At 38.6% G+C, this 23,824-nt stretch overlaps 1 protein-coding gene and 1 pseudogene across 1 annotated transcript in view; one reads left to right on the plus strand and one right to left on the minus strand.

Moving 5' to 3' along the window:
• LOC149171440 (uncharacterized) overlaps positions 1-22,141 on the plus strand; it is a 76,158-nt gene extending 54,017 nt beyond the window's left edge. Inside the window, exons 3-6 of the mRNA XM_089424085.1 lie at positions 20,994-21,100; positions 21,203-21,252; positions 21,363-21,445; positions 21,894-22,141. Coding sequence (XP_089280211.1) covers positions 20,994-21,100; positions 21,203-21,252; positions 21,363-21,445; positions 21,894-22,008 — 355 coding nt within the window. The 3' untranslated portion in view covers positions 22,009-22,141. The remainder of the gene's footprint in view (positions 1-20,993; positions 21,101-21,202; positions 21,253-21,362; positions 21,446-21,893) is intronic.
• LOC149171441 (guanine nucleotide-binding protein-like NSN1 pseudogene) lies at positions 6,681-7,937 on the minus strand (annotated as a pseudogene).
• Positions 22,142-23,824: the final 1,683 nt, after the last annotated feature.

The raw sequence follows: 23,824 nt of genomic DNA on the forward strand, positions 1-23,824 counted from the left end.
TCATAAAGAACAATGAGACAATAGGACACAAGATATAGGCAATCAACCAGGGCCAAAACATCTCCAACTGAGAGGAAGACCCAACATAATCCTTCTCCTCTTATAGATCTTCAATTGTCAAATTCTAAGACCTATGACCCTTGACCAAGACCCTCCAAACCCAAGTCATCCTTCCTTCTTGAGGAGCTTTCCTTACACTGCTTCCAGCAACAAATTTCGACCTTCCAGCAACTTTGACCCCAACAACTTTCTCTTGAGTTCATTTTGTTTTTCTCAGGTAGTCCACAATAGCCCAGGCCTTGAAGGCACCCACTCCATAGGTACCCATGCTTTTCAGAGATATATATAGTCTAGGTAGATGCGACATTGAGAGACTGAAGCCTCTTGACAACATGAACAAATGTTACATGTCCCAGAGTACATTTAGGACCTAATACGTTGGTCAAATTTGACCTAGCTTTGAGGATTCTTAATGATGACACCACTAGACCCGATATGCCCCCAAGCTAGCCTTGACACAACTTGATGGGCAAGAGTTAGTTTAGAGCCCAAATGAGGATGGTCTCTCATTGAGAGACTAGGGAGGGCTTGTTGCACCTGAGGAAACCCTAACGCTAGAGAGAAGGATGCCTTATTTGACAGTTGGAGACCCATGAAGACCACATGATGGCACCCCAATTGCACTTGGGACCCCAGAGGAGGATTTTATGATCGTCCCTCAAATTTTGGATGATCTAGGAATTTTGACACGTTTGGACACCTCAACATACCTTGGCATGGAATTTGGAACCATAAAAGGGCATGACGTTAGCATTTAGTGAGGATACAACTCACACGTGTGGCCAATTAGGGTCTGTTTTGTCATTAGCTAGTGGGTTGGCTTGTAACCCAAGTTCATTTCATTTCAAACTTTTTATTAGGGCTTCATTAGGCTAAAATACTTAAGGTGGACCTCATAAGTAGAGGTCACCTTCATTTCATTTTCATCATCACTTGTGGATCAGTTTGACCCTATTAGAGATTTTGGCCTAGCTGAAATTTCTCTTGTACCTTGTGGAGATGTGATCTATCATGGAGTTTTTGCTTATGGAGCTATTCTGTTGTTTTGGAGATGTCATTTTGGAGCAATAAAGGATTGGTTCATGCATCTATCTTATATGTCTTCTTTGTATTGGAATGTTTTCTATGGCTATTGCATGGAATGGATATATTCTAGGGTTTCTATGTGCTATTTATTAATGAATTTTTTCTATGAAATCTTACCAATGGTATTGTATGCATTACCCTTGTATAATTTGTGTGACAATCCCATGAGTGATTCTTCATGATAAACTCTCCTCATTATTGACTTTGATCTCTCATAAATGATAGCTAGGGTTTGAAACTAGGGTTTATTATTCCCTTACTCCATTATAGGATTTATTCATTTTTCTCCTAAGTAAATCTCCCTTAGACTCCATCACCCAAGGTCAAATTGTTGGTCACACCTAAAATCATCTCTATATCATATTTTTCTCCCATAATTCTGATTTTCGGCCTCTTAAGGAAAGCCACTAGGCCAGGGTTAAGGTCAAAATTCAATTAGCGTTGACTGCGTTACCTTGTGGAGGGCTTCAATACTTGGTTGTGAGGTCATCACCTCAAAATAAACCTCTTCCCATGGTTAGTTCCTCCATTTTAGGGCTAGCGCCCTTTTCACCACCCTCTCAGTATTTCCAACAATTGGTATCAAACTAGGTATCTTCAGATGCAACCTAACAGTTGGAAGGTAGACCGCAGAAACACAGATGGCAAAGTCAAGAAGGTGCGACTCCAAACCCCCAAAAGAAGTCTTCTCCATAAAATCTTTAATAGAAGATGAAGACAATCAAAAGAGTTAGCTAGATTTAGAAGAATTTTACATCATTGATTTTGAAGCAGAATTTGTGGCTGCTTAGAAACAAATAATCAAGCTCAAAAATAAAATATAAGGCGTTTGCAAATCCTTGAAGAGAAGATTCATAACATTGATAAAACAAAATTTGTTCTCTTGAGATGTCAAGCAAAGGAAGCAGACAAGAGTGAAGAAATGTTGTCAAGTCAACTGAAGGAAAAGGTTTAGGATTATGAGAAGCTAGAAGCAGAAGTTGATCAAAACTAAAAGAGCAAGAGCAAAAATTTGAAGAAGTCATCTCCTTGAAAATTTAGCTAGAAGAAGCTATGAGAATAGAAGAAGTGATGAAAAGCCAGCTGAAGGAAAAGGAAGAAAATTGTGAGAAGCTTGAAGCAGAAATTGTGTCATTAAGGAATAAAGTAGACAAGTTCAACAAGAACTTGAAAAGTTCTCAAATGTTGGATGATATTCTCAACAATCAAAGATCACCATACGACAAAACAAGTCTTGGTTATGTGGGTGAGATTTCATACAAAGAAGATGCAAGCCTTAGGTCACCAAAAAATAAGATTGAGGAAAATCTTGAAAGTCATGCTAATATTCTTCAAAGCCCCAACCACAGTGGAAGCAAGGGAAGAAATTAGGATGAGTTTGGAAGAGCTACTACACCTAGAAGCTATACAAGTAGCAGTGAAATAAGAGACAAAGATCAACAAAGAATTGAATCTTCCAAAGCAGAACAACTTCAAAAGAGTTGTTTCATTAAGACAATCCTTCTCAACCAGGTATCAAATTATATTTCTTGGCCATTGTTTTTCATGCACAAGCTATTGACATAAAGCAAGGAATTGTAGAGTCTATGACAGGGATGATTATAGAGGACCTTATCAAACTTTCAGAAGCAAAATTGTTGGCAATCAAATTAAAGCGTCCAATGGCTACAATGGCAGAAATCATAATTTATTTGCCCCCTTATTCAAGTACAATACAAAATGCTACAAATGCCACAATTATGGGTATATGGTAGGTGACTGTAGAAGCATTATGAGATTGTCTCCTAAACAAATCAAGGAAGAAGATATCTCTACTGGGCATAAAGAAAAATACAACAAGATGTGGACAGAAAACAAGAAGAGTCCAAGATGGATTTGTATGCTCAATACACAGGTCTTTGTAGATGGAAATTTGCAACTGATGCACTGGATCAATGGAGTGTACATGAACTAGCTTCCTATGTGCAAAGGATGATTAAAGAGTTGGAGAGAGCCTAGGAGCTTGCTTGAAAAGGAGAAGAAGAAAGGCAACATCTAGCTAGAGAAGGGGAGTAGCGTCAAAGGAGACTTGTGGATTGGAGCCCTCTCTAAACATAGGGAAAGCATTGGACAAGTATCAGGTTGTGTCTCAAAATTTGGATGCTGCAATCTCAAAGGGTGCTAGTGATAATGAAATTTGGGTACTTGCCTCAGATTCCAAAGATTATTTTGCAATGTATTAGTAGAGATGAGGCAGCTATGGCAATAACACAAAAGGTTTTTAAGAGATTGTATGAAAATCCATCAAGCAACTTACATGTTTCAACCCATATTGTTGTATTGGTGACCATCTATGATGTTTGCAAATGGGTTTTGAAGGAATTGACAAGCTGGGTTGTTTATTTAGATGAGGAACACAAATTCAACAAGGATATATATATATATATATATATATATATTTCCATTTCTTTTTTCAAAGAAATGGTTAGGGTTTTGGCATTATAATAAAAGTATGGAGTTTGGGCCAGAACCCTTACAAAATGCTTCATTATCCAATACTACACTACATTCAGAAGCAAAAAAGATAGCGTGTCTTTGCTTATGACTAGATTTTCCAACATTTCTGAACAGAAGCCTACGATAAACTCTACAAATTAATCCTTTTTTTTAAGAGAATCGGTTATGTTGTATTCATTCCAAAAAAGAAGAGAGCAGAGCTCCCCATTACATAAAGGCTAAAGCGATAAAGGGAGATGGAGAGACAAAAATCATCCCTGATCCTTCCTTTTCAGTTGTTACATTTGCACTAAAAGTTCCAAAATTATCTACTGTGTTTAGCTTGAAGGATGTAACAAACTGCTTGAGAAGCAAAATACATTTACATAGCATATGAGAAAATGATATATGATATAAAGTCGATGATTTGAGAAGAGAGCCATAGCGATCCATGTGCTGGTATTCCTGTTAGTCTTTGTTGACTGTCTGTTCCTCTGTCTTTTGTATTTTGCTGCCACAGTCCAAAGAGTTTGAACCTTCTTCTGGTCTTTTGCAACCATCTCTTGCAACAGAGTGACAAAATTTTCCAAGTGAACACACCTGTTGTTGAGTTGCTCAAATTGCTTCCTGTACTCGTTACACTGGTGGTTCTACAAACTACTCTTAGCAGCAGTATATATCTACAATACATTAAGGGACTTCAAAATTTAATTGAGTTTTTGACAAAGATTCTTTACTTGGGACACATAATCAGTGCAAAGGTAGTACAGGTTCATCAAGAGAAGATTTAGGTGATTTTGGACTGGTCTACACCCAAGAACCTAACTAAGTTATGAGGATTCTTCGGGACTTGCAACTATTATCAACAATTTGTCAAAGGTTTCTCTTAATTAAGTGCACCCTAGATAAATCTAACCAAAAAGGGAGCATTTAGGTGGATAAAAGAATTCGATAAGACGTTTAACAAGCTCAAGGAAGTGATGAGCTCATGTCCAGTTTTAGCCCTCCCCAACTTTAGTCAACCTTTTGTATTAGAGTGCGATGCATCGAGAGAAAGAATAGGGGCTGTCTTAATGCAAAAGGGCCAACCCATTGCATTCGAAAGTCGGAAACTCCAGGATGTAGAGAAACTTTACTCTATATACGATAAAGAGATGCTCGCTATCATGCACGCTTTGGCAAAGTTTAGACAATATTTGGTGGGAAACAGGTTCGTAGTCAGGACAAACCACAACAACTTACGTCATTTCTTGGAGCAAAAGGACCTGAACGAACGACAACAAAAGTGGGTAAGTAAAGCCCAAGCATATGATTTTGATATTGAGTATGTAAAGGGGAAGAGGAATGTGGTGGCCGATGCACTATTCAGGAGACATGCAACATGTTCCCTCATAGAACTCACTGAAGATTGGTAGGCTTATCTGAAGCGTAAAAATTGTTATTGAAGCATGAACACTGATAGCTTGGAAGCTTGAATGTAAAAATACACGAGGTATTTGTAATAATAATTTATTATATATAAAAAAAATGTACAAGTGATTAATGTTACAATGAGGGCCTGCTTTTATACCTAGGCAGGTGACCTTCCATGATTAGGCGTGTCTTTTAGACATGCCTTTCCACTTAACTAATGACTATTTAACATAATCAGTATTTGATTATTTAATATTTACATTTATTTTATTTATTTATTTGTTATGAATTATATTCATAACATAGCCCCTTCCTTCGGAAGCTTTGTCCTCAAAGCTTTAATGTTGTGGATTTTCTTCACTTAGTATCTGTCATCTCGATTTATATAATCTGGCCATCCTCGAGTCATGTAACTCATCAATAATATTCCTTTAGATTTTTTATTTATTTTTATTTTTTATAACTATATATATCTATATATATATTTTTAAACTCTTATTTTTTATTTTTATTTTTTTCTACTCAATTTTTTTTTAAATACTGTCTTTTTTAACACTTTTTTTATTGATTTTTTTTTAAACACTGTCTTTTTTAACACTTTTTTATTGATTTTTTTTTTAAATACTGTTTTTTTAATATTGATTTATTTTTTTTAATTAAATTAAATAATTTTAATTAATTAAATTAAATTATTTTAGTTTTATCATTGATTTATTGTAGCTATATGGGGATGGAGCCAATATATTGACCAAGGTACGAGTGATCTTCAAATGTTTGTAAAGACACGGACTGAGACACTGTCACTTTTATAAGACTCTTGCCCCCGCAAAAAAAATAAAAAAATGCTTCTGCAGATGTAGAAGGCTCGCCTTAAGGAGGTATGTGCTGCACATCGCCCTTGTCATGGTTTGTGTCTGCCCACTCGGCAGCGACCCATGACCCAATTCCTGTCACAACTATGTGCCGTGGGTTCACAAACCATTCGCCCTACAGACTTCCGCATGACGGCCCACGTAGTTTGACCACGGTGTATTGACGCAATGTATCGACGTCACACCATTTGACTGTTCGACTGGCGGGCATGACATTTTGACGGCGGATGAACGTAAATCCCATTTGACCAAACCCTAAAACTCCTGTGAGATCATTCACAGTATCCATGTTACACAATGGCCACCATGGAAACGCCAATTCATCTGAGGAGTTGTCGCATTGTGATGGTAGTAGAACGAGAGCCTTTGATTTGGCTTCGGGTGATGGCAGAATGGAGCAAGAGGTGTTGGAAGCCGATATCTTATTGCTTCGAACTGGAGCTGAGGCACCTCGTCCCTCCGCAGAGTATCGACAAGCAGAGGAACTGCAACGGGATGGATGACTGCATCAATTGAAGTGTTACTTTCAATAGATAACGGATATCTTAGATAAATAACAACAACCTCCTTTCCCTTAACATCATTAGAAGCAAACGAAAAAACAGTGGCTAGCAACTTCTGCAGCGGTTTATCCAGGGACATGATTTGATCATCTCCAATGGAGGGTTGAGAATTGGGGACAGACGAAAGACCTTCTCTACGTTTTCTCAGCAGACTTTCTGTTTGTAATGGGGTACATTCCCTGCAGCGATCTAAAAATTGTGCCTCACCTTCCTACAATGACTGACCATTATCTGAAAGCCTACCCCGCTTCGTGATAGGTCTCGTCTCATCATCCTCTTCACCATCTCGGTTAAAAGATTGAGACTGAGTGACTCTCCTTGTATGTTTATAGTTGCGATCATCATCATCTTTATGTGACTCAGCTTCTATCTGTGGAGCAGTAAATTGCATTTTATAGTCAACTGCAAAATCATAATCATCGTTCCTAGCTTCATTTGAAACTTTCACAAGCATTTTCCCATCTTTTTTACTCCGTTTTTTCTCTGACTTGGCTGCATGCGGATTGAAGATACCTTCTGCATCATACAGCTTATCATTTTGACTGTGAGCCTTTTGAGATTTAATTGCCACAATTTCACCCGTTGCATTAGGGGCATCATCAGCTTCTTCCATAGCATCTTCATCAGACTCTGCAAGTTGGGTATCCATACTAAGAGGACAATTAGCGGGCATTTCAAAGTGTGAAGTATCAATCATAGAATGTAAGTTGTCTATCATAACAAAATCCTCCCCATAAATCTCATTCACATCAAACTCTTTCCCCCAGGCTGGCACAATCGCAGACTCCAGGTGTTCCCCCTCATTTTCTGTAGGTGGCAATGTATAATACGATATCTTTCCTTCATTCCAGTCATGTAGAACAATCTTGGCAGTTGATATGGTGTCTGCTACACCACCTTTCTTTAGCTTCCCACGAATTGATGCGATCTTTTGCAAGAAGTCATCGACTGAACTGAAGCTAGGCAGCTTGTATAAGCACATCAACTTGTTAGATGGACACAACTTCAAAATCTCCTTAACAGAAGATACATGATCCTTCAATTTTTCAATCCTTTTGCAGTTGCGAAGAGCAATTGTTGCATTACTGTCACTAGGTTTAGCCATCACAACTCCAGGACAGTCTAATAGTTTGACATGCTTGTCTAAGTGAATTTCCTGCATCGCTCTTGTTAAGCCTGGGGTGGCCCCAACATTGACAACATGTGATCTTTTTATGCTATTTATAAGGTTGCTTTTACCAACATTAGGAAGCCCCACAACACCAACGGTAATGGATGTCTTCAGCTCGTGACTTCTAGAATAATTTTTTAGCAACCTTATGAGTGTTTCAGCTCCAAGACAATCACTGGTCTGCAGTCTGGAAGTGTGCTTGGCAGTTTTTGAAGCTGATTTCCATCCTAAATTTGACCTCTGCTCCTGGGTGTTGCACTTAAAGGCTATAGTTGTTGCTCTTTCAATTACAGCCATAACCGAAATTTTGACATCATTGTTAGTGAAAGACAGAGGCATGGTGGGCCCTTTTTTAACTTCTGGCTTAGAAGAAGATAAAACCTTGACTGTTTTACTCCTAGCAAGATCCAAATCTTTGGTTTTGCTTTCCTTCTGGCTTAAACTTTTCCTTAGCTCCAAAGTATAAAATTTATCTTCCTTCTTCACTGAAGAAGGTATTTCTTTGTCCTTTGTTACTTCCTTCACAGATGGTTTTGGAAGGTTTTTTTCCTTCTTAGGTTCAGGGGACTCTCTAACCCCTTTTCCAATGGCTTTTGCCACATTAGACTCAGGTGAAATTACATGATTTCTTTTAATACTCTTTTCATTTTTTTCAACAGTCTTCGGGCTAGCAGGCTCATCTTTATCACCATCTTGATTGATATCATTCTCATCCACATCAAGATCAACTTCATCTGGATCATTTTCATATTCATCATTCTCGTCCATATCAAGATCAACTTCATTTGGATCCTCATCTTGATCTTGTTTCGTTTCTTCACTGTCGCTATCATCTTCCTTATTATCGATTTCCTTTCGACATGCTTTAACTTTTGCATATGATTTTTCTAAACGCTGAAATGCTTCTTGAATTTTACTAAACTGCTCGATGCAATTAGGACGGGAACGTAATGGCACATTGTGCGACGAACAATGTTCGAAGACCCACATGATTATATTGTGTGCCATGGCTCCAATACCACTGAAGCATAAAAACTGTTATTGAAGTATGAAAACTGATAGCTTGGAAGCTTGAATGTAAAAATACACAAAAGGTATTTGTAATAATAATTTATTATATATATATATATATAATGTACAAGTGTTGAATGTTACAATGAGGGCCTGCTTTTATACCTAGGCAGGTGACCTTTCGTTATTAGGTGTCTTTTAAACATGCCTTTCCACTTAACTAATGACTATTTAACATAATCAATATTTGATTATTTAATATTTACATTTATTTTATTTATTTATTAGTTATGAATTATATTCATAACATTATCTCTTAGCAAAATACGCCAAGAACTAGTTTGCATGTGCACTGACTGACAAACTCATTCAAGATGACAGGTACAAGATAGTCGATGATATTATTTACTACAAAGACAAGGTATACTTGGTTCCTGAATTTGCCCTCAAAGAGAAAAATTTCAAGGTCATGCATGACACTCCATCAGCTGGACATCAGGGGTTCTTCAAAACCTATTGACAAGGTTAGGGAATAGTTTTCATAGAAGGGTCTCAAGGACGATGTGATGAAATATGTTAGGGAATGCATGACATGCCAATAGAATAAGGTTGAGCATACACATCCGGTAGGTCTTCTCCAACCTGTACCAATTCTACAACAAAAATGGGAGAGCATCTCAATGGAGTACATCACAGGGCTGCCCAAAACATAAGGCAAAGATTGTATCTACACCGTGGTGGACAAATTGACTAAATTCACACACTTCATTGCAATCTCAACTGACTATTCGGCCAAGCAAGTAGCATAAATCATCTTCAAAGAGGGCTTCATACTCCATGGATGACTAAATAATATAGTCAATGATCGGAACAACATGTTTATGGGTGCATTTTGGCAGAATCTCTTTTGGCTAATGGGGATAGAATTAACCCCTAGCACTAGTTATCGTGACGGAAAACGTGAATAAATGGATTGAAGGATACTTACGTAAATATGTGGCGAGTCAACAAAAAACATGGATCAAATGGTTGTACCTTGGGGAGCATTGCTACAATACCACTTGCCATTTATCCATTGGGATTATGCCTTTTAGAGCGCTATATGGGTATGATGCACCATTCTTTATCGACAAGATTTTTGGAGACAACAGGTCACCCCTTGCTAGAGAATGGATACATGAGAGTCAGGACATTCTTAGGGTGCTCAAGGAAAATATGCATGTTGCTCAAAATTGGCAAAAGATGTACGTAAACCAACATGGAATAGAATACATCTTTGAGGTAGGAGACCTCGTTTTCTTGAGATTGCAACCCTATAGACAATCTACACTCAAGAAAAGTGGTGCAAAGAAGCTAAAACCAAAGTTTTATGGGCCTTACAAAGCTCTCTGAAGGATTGGTGAAGTAGCGTATGAGTTAGAATTGCCGAGTGACAGCAGAATCCATAACATCTTCCATGTGTCATGTATCAAGGCTGTGGGACAGCAGGTCACCACTCTATTGAATTGCCTCCATTAGATGAGGAAGGACAACTAGAGTTGATTTCGGAAACAATCATGGCCGTACGAGAAAAGAAGTTAAGACAACGAGTAATTCCAGAATACCCTATTAAATGGAAGAATTTACTCGAGGACGCCACTTGGGAAGGAAAACAAATTTTACAAAAACCAGGTCTACAATTTCTTGAGGGCAAGCAATTTCGGGAAGGGGGGGACTGTAATTTCCTCTCCAAATTGAGGGCTTATGGAGGACGTAATAGGCTAGCGGACCTCGTAAAAACAAGGGTTGTGACCTCCTGTACAGAAGGGCGACCAAAATTAGCACAGAAGTCAAGCCATCTTATGGTACAAGTTTGAAGGTTCTAAACTAGTTAGAAGCCTAATAGATCTTTGTAGTTGTAGACACGGCTAGAATATTTACACTTAACTAATACAAACATATGGTCAATGATTTATAAGTGTTTTCATAAGAGGTGTTGGATTACGTGTGCATGGTTACTGTGGACAAATTGTTATTGTATTAATGGGATCAATACAAGATTGAAAGATACTTTGTTCTATTAAAGATTATTTGTATTGTTTGTAATGGTGCTGGATTGCTAAACTATTGTAGTATTTGGAACATACTGTTTAGCAATTGTGTTAACTTACAAAGAAAGTGGGAAGCTTTGTGATAGCAAACCCTAGGGAAAAATTACCCTAGCTCATTACAGTAGCTCGTTTATTGCATAGGCCAAATGGCATGACTAACCAGTCATACAAACCTTGCTTGGTTTTGAAGGTGGTCTTTCAGGGGTCTTCTTCTGAAACTCGAACCTGGTGATATCTAGACTTTAAATCTAACTTGGTGAAGTGTTTTGTTTGCTGCCACTGATCCAACAAATCGTCAACCTTGGGCAGGGGGCACCTGTTCTTGAGCATGATTTTGTTCAATGCCCTGTAATCAATACACATATGCCAAGTCACGTCCTTTTTTGGCACTATGATGATGGGTGACCCACATGGTGATGAACTCAGTTGAATGGCACCCTGTACCAGTAGTTGTTGCAATTGTTTCTTCACTTCACTTGCTTCTATAACAAACTGCATGTATAAGCAAATGTTTGGCAATGGAGAGTCCAACAGTCGATGGATCTTGTGCTCCAATTCCCTCTTGGGTAGTAATGCTTTAGACTCTTGGAACACATCCCTATATGCCTATAGAAACTCTTGCAGTTGCTGTTTCCGTTTCTTAGTACACACCTTCGGGGAATCAGGATGCCTTTGCTCTCACTGACTCTTCTATAAACTGATTCTCTCTTAAAAATAGTAAAACTGACTTCTTGCTAGAATTGATCAGTTTCTTGGCTTGGTTGGCACTTGCCAATGAAATTTTTGACTTGCTTTTGTGTGTATTGACGGTGAATGATTTTCCATCCTCGACGAGCCAATATTGGTTGGCTCTCCGCATGAAGGTTGCATCTCACATGTACATGTAGGGACTTCCAAACACCACTCCACATACGTCAAGGGGAACTACCTCTAGTTCTATTTCATCATTAAAATCAACATTGATAGCAAATCTAACTTTGTACTGTTTTGTTACCTTTAACTCTACATCCTTATTTACCCATCCCAATGGATATAGGATTGGATGATTACGAACTTCCAATCCCAATTTGTGGACCAACTTTGCTACAATGAGATTTTCCTGCTATCCCAAGTCAATCAGAGTATCAATCTTTGTCTTCTAGACCTATATCTTTATGTGGAAGAGTGTAGTCATTTTTTTCTCTTCTTGTTACTGAAGGCTACTCAGAGTCACCTCCTTCTTCATTGACGTGCAAACGATATTCTCATCCATGTAGGAGCTGCTTTCAACCTGGTTCCTCCAATCAATGGCCATGAGATTCTTCTTCTTATTATCTTTGTTTTTGTTCTTTGGGTTAAGCTTCAGATTCAACTTCCAACACTTCTCCTTTGTATGATCGTCAATGTTACAATGGTTGCAGAGATCCTTGCACTGGTTTTGTGTGGTTGTTGTCTTTTTATCTTTTCCACATCTTCTTCCCCTGCTTGGAGGCATCTTGGTGCTCCTTCTGCTTTAATCTACTAGATTGACCTTTTCTTAGGCCTCTGTTATCTAGGTACTATGCTTAGGTCTTGTACACAAGCCTCGTCCATCAATCTGGGCTTAAACAATATCACTTGCTTCCATAGATGGTTGTGTAGACCCCCCAGATACTTTAGGAATACATCTGGATTCTTTGGGGAGATACCCAACATTATGGCCATCTTTTTGAACTCTGGAGTATACTTGTGTATACTCTGCCCTTGCTTCTGCCTGAAGTAGTGCCATCGGATCCACTAGTCCTCTACATACCCAATAGGGTAAAATTGTGACTTTATGAGGGTTTTAAAGTCCTCCCACTTAGTCACTGGAGGATCTCCCTCCAGTCTCAAGGTTTCTGTATGGCTTTCCCACCAAGTTAGGGCATGGCCCTCTAATTTAGGTCGCGCAAACAAAATCTTCTGTTCTTCCTCTATATGATGAACACTACAATAAACTTCAAATTGTTGCAACCAATGATTTAACTTCAAAGTGTCGATTTCACCTTGATACGGCTTGATATCGATTTTACTTCTTTTTTAAACAAGAATTGTGAATGGTTCATGACACTTGAACTGGCTTGATATTTTTCGGGTCCTTTCTTTGGTTTGTTCTCTATTTCTTCTCGATTCCCTGATCTCGCCTCGGATCAGACCTTTGTGTTAGAACCCCCATCTTCTCTAAATAACCCGAGCTTATTGGTTAGGGTTGCCGTGAGGAGATTCATGTTACGATTTATATCTGCAACTTGTGCTTTCAGCTGTGAAAACTTCTCCTTTGCAAGGATCACTAGGGTTATTCACAGATTCATTGGCTATGACTAGGGTTTTATGACTTTTAGCTTCACCATTCTAGATCTTCTGCAAATCTCCACAATATACCCAAAAAAAATTGTTTTGATACTATTATGATCCATAAATTGCTATGGATATTCCATTGGACAGTTCATCACAACAGATTTGATAAATTATACTTAAAAATATGAAATCTACACTATGAGGGTTTATTTCTCTTTAGATTTTCTGGACCTATAAGTTAGTTACTTTTCATTGTGTATGCATGGAAATTATAATTATGCAGAAAATAGAGAACAACGAAATAAAATTCACAAACCATGATTGACACAAGATATAACCTTGGAAACCCTTTTGGGAGAAAACCCAACTAGAAGGTGAGGTCACTCTGCTCTTTTTCTTTGAACAAAAAATTGCTGCAAGTACGAAAAAGGAAGGTTTGTGGCCCGTCGGCTATTATAGTGCACAAATCCTCTCTGTGTGCTCCCTCCTATTGTTCTCAGCTACTCTATTCGTCTGTGGAACTAAATGTGCTTGAAATGAATGAAAACCCTTTCCTCCTAGTGGCTTAGTTATAACACTATTCGATAGCCCACTAGTGGTTAGGTTTGACTCTTTCAACTCTGAACTGGAGTTATAACATTGAGTCATTTGGAGTCCGCTTCAGCATGATCCATGAGTAATGGGGCTGACAAGGCATCCTCTCGAATTATGGTAGACAAAACAGGAAGGTCAACTTTTGAGTGACATAACTTTTGCATACGGACCCTGATGTTAGGATATTCCGACACATAGGAAATAGTTAAGTACAACTTGGTCTAGTATAGAGTTAGGTAAAGTGTGTTTCTTTACCTTGTACATTTTGTAATTTACAATCCGACGGTCACGATATGTAGTGATCCGACGGTTCATTCTCTCCTCGGTATTACCGACACTTGATCCGTGGCTTGACACCCGATTGGTCCATGATTTCTATTTAAAGCGCATGGAGGGTCATTTGTAGGGTAATCCGTGCATGAGAGAAACATATGTAAATTTTCATTCTTTTATTAATAAATTGCCTGAAGTGGCCGCGTTGGCTCAGGCCGTGGACTGTTTCCTTCTTTGAGGGTTTTAACCACGTCAAAAATACTGGTGTATTGATCTGCGATCTGGTTGTGAGCGGTGTCCTTTGGTGTTCTGTCTGAGGAACTTACCCTGTAAATTCCTACATGGTATCAGAGTTATTTGAGGGCCGCGTCCGTTGGTGATCCAATCTGAAGCCGGTAGAACCGCATCCGACTGCCGTTTCCTAGATCTGCTGTTTCTGACTGCTTTCGGGCCGAGAGGATTGCTCTGTTGTGTTGGGAGCATCTGTTCCAGTGAGGAACCCCTTTCGTTTCACGGGAAAAAGGTTTCTGGTAGCCCTATCTGTGTCATTTTTAAGATCTGGAGGTATACAGTGTTTATTTGCAGTTTATAGTTATTTTCTCTCTGTTTATTTCGGTTTCGGTTTATTTAGCTTTTTTTTATTACCGGATCTATACCTTTCATTTCTGCGTATGCTCTTTGCCCTGCGACTCTGTGCGATCTGGGCAAATCAGAAACAGAAAGGAAGGATTTTTCTCATGCGTATGCTCTTTTCCCTGTGCCTTAGGGTGATCTCGGAAAATCAAAAACATTGAGGAAAATATTTAGTTTCCGGCTAAAGCTAACTTTGAGCCGCAAGGTTCATTTTTGAAAATATTTAGTTTTTCGGCTAAAGCTAACTTTGAGCCGTAAGGTTCGTTTTCTTTGCATGTCTGTGTTGGGTTTTGTGTTTTTGTTTTGTAGGGAAAAAGAGCTTTCTCAAAGCAAGCACGCAACCCAAAGCACCCCCCCTCTCTCTCTCTCAAATTTTTTGTATAGCTCAATTGGTTCAAAGCTATTTTAAGAGAGTAGAGGTCTTGGGTTCAAGTCTCTATTTTGTGGGGGCAGACTTTTTCATTTCCGCACATTCCCGCACTTTGTCGGCAACTTCATCAACTTTTTTTCAAAAAGCCATAACTTCTTCATCGAGAAGCCGTTTTCAGAGCCTTTTTTTTTAAACCAGCCTAATTTTTCGAGATCTATCCATTGGAACACTTAGTTTCAACATCTTTAGCTTCAGTTTTCGTTGAAATGGAAGTCAATACCAAGTTACCCTTGACAACACCAACTACTTCCAATGGTTGGCCTACATTAAGGATTTACTTAGAAGTAAAGGTCTCTACAGAATAGCCTCGGGCCAAGAAAAGAAACTGAAGGATGAAGATAAGGCTGCTAAATGGGAAAATAGGCAAGATCAAGCACGTGGATTGATAGGGATGTCTATTTCTCCAGATCTTAGATTCCATATTGCAGAACTTGATACTCCTGATGAAGCAATGAAACAAATCAATAAAGTTTTTGGGATTAAAAATGAACTTAGAGCCCATCAACTTGAAAATGAGTTGCTTACATTGGACTCTAATAATTTTTCTTGCATTGAAGATTTCTTGTCCAAGTTCAAGACCCTTAGATATCTCTTGGAAGGTGTTAAAGTTAAGAAAGAAGATAGTAACCTTATCTATTCCATTCTTACTAAGTTGGGACCAGCCTACTCTGTGTTTGTTTCCACCTTCCATTCTACAAGAGAAGCCTTCATTTCTCAAGGAACAGACTACAAGTCCCCTCCCTTTGACTCTTTTTGTGATTCTTTAATAAGAGAACAAGAAAAACTCTTACACCTTGGTCTTCTTAATCTTGGAAACTCTTCCAAGAAAGCGTTAGCCGCCCAACAACAACCAAATTCAAAGAATCCTAAGAAGTCATATCCTAAAAAGAATGGTCCTAAACCAAACAAGGGTCCTAAGCAATCTCAGCCTCAAAATGAAAAATCATTTCAACAAAATGATAAGACAAATAAAAACAAATGGAAGAAGACTGATAGACATTGCAACTTTTGTAATCGAGATGGCCACTTAGAATCAAAATGCTTTAAGAAGATGGAAGCCTTGGAAGCAACAATGAAGAAGCATAACATCCATTTGGGGCAATCTTCAACTTCAACTTCATCTTCAGGAATGGCACTTTCTGCATGTGGTTGTCAAGCATCTCGGTTTGGCTATGCATTAAATGTATCTTCTTCTTCTCATTCTCATGAGTGGCTCATTGATTCTGGAGCTTCTTATCACATGGCCAAAAACAAAGCCATGTTTTCTTCTTTAAATGATTGTAACACCAAAAATATATATGTTGGTGATGATAGATCTCTTAGTGTTGTAGGGACTGGAACTGTTCATCTAGACAATGGTCAGTTTAATGATGTATTATGTGTTCCAACCTTATCCTGCAACCTTCTATCTGTATATCAGATAACTCATTCAGGTGAAGGTAAAATCGTTGAATTTTCACCTCATGATGTTGTAATCAAGGACTTAAGAGATCCTAAAAAGATTTTGGCTACTGGCATTGCTGATGATTCTACAAGGTTGTATAAGTTTCACAACTTTGGGTCATCAAATCTTCCCTCAGTATTTGTTGCTCATAACGATGAAGTGAGCAAACTTTGGCATGAGCGATTTTGTCACTTAAACTATCGCTCCCTTCAGCATCTATGTAAAGAAAATATGGTGACAGGTCTTCCTATGGTATCTTGCAGAGATGGTGTTTGTTCCGGATGTGTACTCGGAAAACATCATCGGGACAGTTTTGAAAAACGTGCCTCTTGGCACGCCTCAGCCCCTTTACAGCTTGTGCATAGTGATTTATGTGGTCCACTTCCTGTTGTTTCATTCTCTGGCTGCAAGTATTTCTTAACTTTCATTGATGATTTCTCCAGACGCACTTGGGTATACTTCTTAAAACTCAAGAGTGAAGTATTTAACACATTTTTGGCCTTCAAAGCCTTTGTTGAAAAACAATCTGGACATCAAATTCTTAAGCTAAGATCTGATAATGGCGGAGAATATGTTAAAAACACATTCATCAACTTTTGCACTGAGAATGGAATTCAAATGCAACATACTGTTCCATATACTCCACAACAAAATGGTGTAGCTGAAAGGAAGAATCGCACCTTAAAGGAAATGGCTAATTGTATGCTACAATCTAAAGGACTTGGTCTTAGTTTTTGGGCAGAAGCAATTAACTGTGCAAATTACATAATAAATCGCACTCCTACTAAGGCTTTAAAGAATATCACTCCAGAAGAAGCATGGAGCTCAATCAAACCAGATGTAAGTCACTTTCGTGTTTTTGGAAGTGAAGCGTGGGCCCATATTCCAGATGAAAAGCATAAAGCTTTAGAACCTAAGAGTGAAAAATGTACTTTTGTTGGATATTCTGAAGATGTCAAAGGCTATAGACTTATTCCATTTAAGTCCAAAAATGTTATCATTAGAAGAGATGTAAAATTTGATGAAAATATATCGGCCTGCGAGCCTAGTCCGGCGGATGTGCCACCTCTCCCTATCTCTTCTACTTTTGAAAACATTTCTTCTTCAGATGATGAAAGTGAGGATGACAATCCTCCCCCACCATCTCAGGATCCTCCTTTAGCTCCTCAGCTTCCAAAATGGGTTCGTGCTACTCGAGATGCAGCAGGTGATCTTGCCGGTGATCCTACAGATCAGCGACGCACACGTTCTCAGTTTGAGAGAGCCTCTTCTTTACTGGCTCAAGCTCTAGTAAATTATGATCCTGACACCTTTGCAGAAGCTTCAGGCCATCCAGATTGGGAAGCAGCTATGAATGAAGAATATCATTCATTATTGGCAAATGATACATGGGATCTTGTTCCTCTACCAAAGGGACGAAAACTTGTTAGATGCAAATGGGTTTACAGAACCAAGTATGGACCAGATGGGAAAGTTGATAAACATAAAGCTCGTCTTGTTGCTAGGGTTTTTCACAGGTTGAAGGCATTGACTACACCGAAACCTTCTCCCCTGTTGCCAAAATGAACTCTATCCGCCTTGTTCTTTCCCTTGCTGCCTCGTTCAAATGGGAAGTCCATCAGATGGATGTTAAATCTGCCTTCTTGCATGGGGACTTGCATGAAGAAATCTACATGGAACAACCCATTGACTTCATAAAAACAGACTCCAGCCTTGTATGTCGGCTTAAGAAATCCCTTTATGGTCTCAAGCAAGCTCCTCGAGCTTGGTATGCCAAAATGGATAGCTTTCTTTTAGAATCTGGCTTTTCTAGGTGTCATTCTGACAATACTGTCTACACCAAGAAAGTGGGCAAGTCTCTTATCATTCTTGTTCTTTATGTTGATGATCTTATCCTTAACGGTAGTGATCCCAACCTTATAAACCATGTGAAGTCCAGCCTTAAAAAGAAATTTGAAATGACAGACTTAGGACACTTACATTATTTTCTCGGTCTTCAAGTCTTGCAATCCAAGGAGGGTATTTTCCTTTCCCAGTCCAAGTATGCCTGTGATATTCTACGCCATTTTCACATGGAAGACTGTAAGCCAGACCCTTCTCCCTTCCGGTCTGGAGTCAAACTTTCAGTCACTTGTACTTCTCCTGAGGTTGATGCTACCTTATACCGTCAACTTGTAGGAAAACTTTTGTATCTAACCCATACTCGTCCTGACCTTTCCTTTGCTGTTGGCCTTGTTGCTCGGTTTATGCAAAAACCACGTGAAAGTCATTGGAAAGCAGCTAAAAGAATACTTCGTTATGTTTGAGGTACAGTTCAGTTTGGGATTCATTATAGTGCCGAAGCAACTCCTCTATTGGTTGGTTTCACTGATTCTGATTGGGCTGGTGACCCTGATGATCGGAAGTCTACTGCCGGTTATGTGTTCACTCTTGGTTCAGGACCTATTACATGGGCTTGCAAGAAACAAGGTGCCATTTCTCTTTCATCAGCAGAAGCAGAGTATCATGGTGCCGTAGAAGCTAGTAAGGAAGCCTTGTGGCTTCGTCAGATCCTGTCAGAGTTTGGCTTTCAGCAGCAACATCCGACTACACTTTGGTGTGATAATCAAAGTGCCATTCAGCTATGCAAAGATCCAGTCCAACATCAGCGCAGCAAACACATTGAACTGCACATGCACTTCATTAGAAAGCTCATCCATGACCATGTTCTTGAAGTGCAATATTGTTCAACAGATGATCAAGTTGCAGACATCTTCACAAAGGCTCTCACAGAGACGAAGTTCACTAAACTTCGATTTATGGTTGGAGTTCAGGAAGTTGTCACTAAGGGGGGATAGGCTCTAGTGCCTCCTTCCTTCTCCTATTGTGTCATATTTGTAAATCCTTCAATCCTATCCCATGTTGTTCTTAAGGGGGGATGTTAGGATATTCCGACACATAGGACATAGTTAAGTACAACTTGGTCTAGTATAGAGTTAGGTAAAGTGTGTTTCTTTACCTTGTACATTTTGTAACTTACAATCCGACGGTCACGATATGTAGTGATCCGACGGTTCATTCTCTCCTCGGTATTACCGACACTTGATCCGTGGCTTGACACCCGATTGGTCCATGATTTCTATTTAAAGCGCATGGAGGGTCATTTGTAGGGTAATTCGTGCATGAGAGAAACATATGTAAATTTTCATTCTTTTATTAATAAATTGCCTGAAGTGGCCGCGTTGGCTCAGGCCGTGGACTGTTTCCCTCTTTGAGGGTTTTAACCACGTCAAAAATACTGGTGTATTGATCTGCGATCTGGTTGTGAGCGGTGTCCTTTGGTGTTCTGTCTGAGGAACTTACCCTGTAAATTCCTACACCTGATTGAAACAATTTTTGCGCTGTTGGAAAGGTCTCTGTGTAGAATAGGAAATCAAGGTGTTGCACTAAAACATCAAAATTTTACCTTCAAAAAACATCATTTGATGCTTCAAAATGCTCATGGAAGGTTTCAGGCCCCAATTTGCCAAACTGGGTCTCGCTGGTAAAAATGGTATTCTGAGCTGATTCCTCCACTTTGCCCACTCTGAAAGCATCAAAATGGAAGACACACAATAATCCGGATCAAGAAAGCAGGAGACCTTTGGCACCATGCATCTGGGACAAACTCACCACCATAGTGCAATGGCTGATGTTCTTATGAAAACTGACAAATTGTGAGTCTGCTCTGTAACTGGCCAGAATATGCATAAGAGGCCACAAACATGCTCCAACAAGGATTACTACTAGAGGGGAATTAATGCTGTGCCAAAAGAAATTTGGTTTGCAACAACATGTCATGGAGGACTGCTCCTGGGACACAAGTTGCAGGGGCATCTACCTTCATTGTTGTGGCTTTGCTTTTCTGTATTTTGAATGATCACTCAAAATGACATGTTTTCCCTGCCAGGTGGTATGATCATCCAAGGGACATAATTTTTTTGCACAGAGGAGCAGACTTGCCATTTAGTAAATTTTAGAAATCAATTTAACAGGGCTTCCAATATTTCATGCACAATTTTCTTGTGGAGGTTCTGCAACCTCTAATAATATGAACCCAATGAAGTGCACTGAGGGCAATATTGTGAGGCAAAAACAGGGAAAAGCTGATGAAAATGGATTCAAAAGTGTTCAATGGTCTTGAAGTTGATCTTCAGGAGGCAGGCAAAACTGCAGTGCTATAGTATTATCTCCAGTAATAGTATCCAAACTTTTGAGGGTTTTGTTGAGGGGCCAGGTAAAATTGGTAGGGTCTCTGATTGAACAATTGAATTGCGCCATTTGCACCTGGGTTAGAGGTGGTGCCTATATAGAATTTTCGAGCCAGGTACTGTGAAGGAATACCCCATGACATATTTTATCACGTGTAACCTATGATTTATTCCACCATTAAAAACTTAAGAAACAGAAATATTTAGAATTCTTTCTGCACTCTACAAGGACCAGGTAATTTTTGACAGGTGATTTTATTGATATGCACCATTTGGCATATACAAAGTTGAAAGCATTCTGATATTTTTCATTTCGATGAATCTAAATGTTAACTTATGTTTTGGGAGATGCAGAATCTCGGTAACATTTGTTGACAAGGATGGTGAAGAAAAGACTGTGAAAGTGCCAGTTGGAATGTCGATGCTTGAAGCTGCTCATGAGAATGACATAGACCTTGAAGGTGCCAAATCATCTTTATGGGCAACCAAATTATAGTGTAGTCATATACATTTTTCCCTCCTCTTTGCCTTTCTAATTGTTTTTGCTTGATATCATCGTTCAGGGGCATGCGAAGGATCACTTGCCTGTTCTACTTGTCATATTATTGTCATGGTAAGTTTTTCTCCTGTACTTTATTGGGCACTGCAAAAATATTGAGATGCTTGTTGCATTTTGTTTTGTTTTCCCTCTTTCTATGTTCAAGGGCTGTCTTCTTTTTACAGGATGAGGATTACTATAACAATCTACCGGAGCCAACAGATGAAGAGAATGACATGTTAGATCTTGCTTTTGGCCTTACAGAGACGTGAGTCTCTTTTTTCTTTTTACAAAATTGTTAGTACAGAATGTGTCTTATTGTATGCTACCAGAGATTGATTTTGGTTATTCATTTTTTATTAATATGTAATGGTGCATAGCGAGATAGTGTAATATTGGGTTAGTGCTTTTGGATTGACAAGATCGAGATATTTTTTTTCAAAATATGTTAGTACAGAATGTGTCTTATGGTGTGTTAGCAGTGATTGATTTTGGTTTTTCAATTTTATTAATACGGAATGTCTTGTGGTGAACTGCCAAATAATATAATTTTGGGTTAGTGCTCAGCTATTCGTTATTTGTTTTGGTCTTTTCAATTCTTGATAACTTGATAAAGTGGCTTTCGGTGTGATACTGGGTAGGGAGTTTGGTATTCCTCTCAGCTGTATCATTATGGTGGGCTACCAAATATTGATTTTGGTTTGGTATTTGTGTAGGTCTCGGTTGGGTTGTCAAGTCATTGCTAAGCCGGAGCTTGATGGGATGAAAGTTGCTTTGCCAGCTGCCACAAGGAATTTTGCTGTAGATGGATATGTTCCCAAGCCCCATTAGGATGTGGTTTTGAAGATGATATTATCTTGATCATCGTTCTTATTCTTGTAACAACAATCCACATTACTTTTATATGGAGTCATTGCATCTTTTGTAATGAGAGCAATAATGATTTTTGCTTCGTTCTGCCCAAGCATTTTTGTGGATTGTTTAATAAGTCTGAAAATTATTGGTTCTGGCAAAAGTTGATATTGCCCAGCTGCTAGAACCTTTCCTCTCAACTAAGGTCATATATATATATAATGCCAGCTGTTTTCCTTCGAGGATCAAATTACATTGACGATAATGATAGCAAAATCCCACATTTGTTATCTCGATGATGCAAAATTTAAAGGTGCTTCCACAAATGCCACCTGGATCAGTTGTAATTGCATGCATTTGGGAAATTTTCTTTGGATATGCTATGCATGTATTACCAAGTAGCTCAGGAGTCTAAATTATGTGGTGTGGCCCAGAAGCTACTTTCTCGTTCAAAAACTAATGATATTCAATATAGCAGGTGATTAAATTGCTCAGCTTGTGATATGCAAACCAGGCGTAAACCCCTCAACCTCTCGCTGCTTAAAAGATTTGGGTGTAAGATGGATTTGCTTTTTTATTATTAACTTTGAGATGTTTTTTTATAACATTCTTTATCTCACAATTTAATTTATTAGCTTTATTTATACATTTGCCATTGATGTTAAAATTGGCAACTAGGGCCAAACCCCATGTGGGTCATCTTATTTATGGCAGCTGATATTTTTCTTGGATCCCTTTCATCGAGAGGTGTAGGATTGATCTAAAGATCATCTGATTACGATAAATATTCATGGAGTTATGAATTTATTTGTGTTATAAGCTATGTTGCATGAGTTTTTGGAACATGGGAACGTTGGGAACTTGGGTACGAGTGTCCAGAACAGTTAGAGGTTTTCCCAAAATTTACAGGGAACGGTTAGTCAGGAGCGGTAATATTATATAATAAAAAAATAAAAAATAAAAAATAAAATATATAATTTATATAATAATCAAAATTAATTTTGAATCAAAATATTCAAAAATTAAAATCAATTTAAATATATAAATATATAACCTCTCTTATCTATAAATATATTCTCTGGATGTCTTTCTCCCCAAGTCTCTTCCTTTTATATATATAAAATGTCAAGTTCATTATGAGTTCTCTAACATGTTTATCTAGTTATTGAGTCTCTTCCTTTTATATATATAAGATGTCAAGTTCATTATGAGTTCACTGACAATTTTCTCTTGTTATTCTCAAGAGAAAAAACAACTCTAATGTTTAAGCATTGACTGCCACATACAATATGCACACACAATCTTCTACGATATGTATACATAAGTAGCAAGAGAAATACTCATCAGCATGACATCCTAGATATCGCCCTTATGTCGAGGTGCCACACGCTTCCTTAACCCATCAAGAGATTGCTCAAGTTTCTCAATTAAGGATATCGGTGTTAAGGATGTCTTTGGCCTTTCTTCCTGCTAAGGTTTCAACATAGGCTCATGTTTCGTGGGTAGTTCAACATATTTCTCTACAGGCTTTGTATTCCCCAACCCCAGGGAACGTCGGAACACCAAAAAAACAGTCTTCAAAGCTCTCGGAACTTTCCCTAGCTCCCATTGTAGCTCCCGCTAAAAAGGTAATGTTCCCATATAGTTCCAAAACTCCCGGGAGCACGGGAACCATTGGAATAGGTTTCCCACCTCTTAGGAATGGGTCCGGTGTAACAAAGGTTATAAGACAATTCGTCAAGGTTGGCCAACAACCAAATAACCCCCACATGTGCTCAACGTTTTAGTATAAAAG

The sequence above is a fragment of the Pinus tabuliformis genome, chromosome 4_2 (assembly GCF_031772625.1).
Source record: "Pinus tabuliformis cultivar Carrire ecotype Pingquan chromosome 4_2, CPIR1, whole genome shotgun sequence".
NCBI lineage: Eukaryota > Viridiplantae > Streptophyta > Pinopsida > Pinales > Pinaceae > Pinus > Pinus tabuliformis.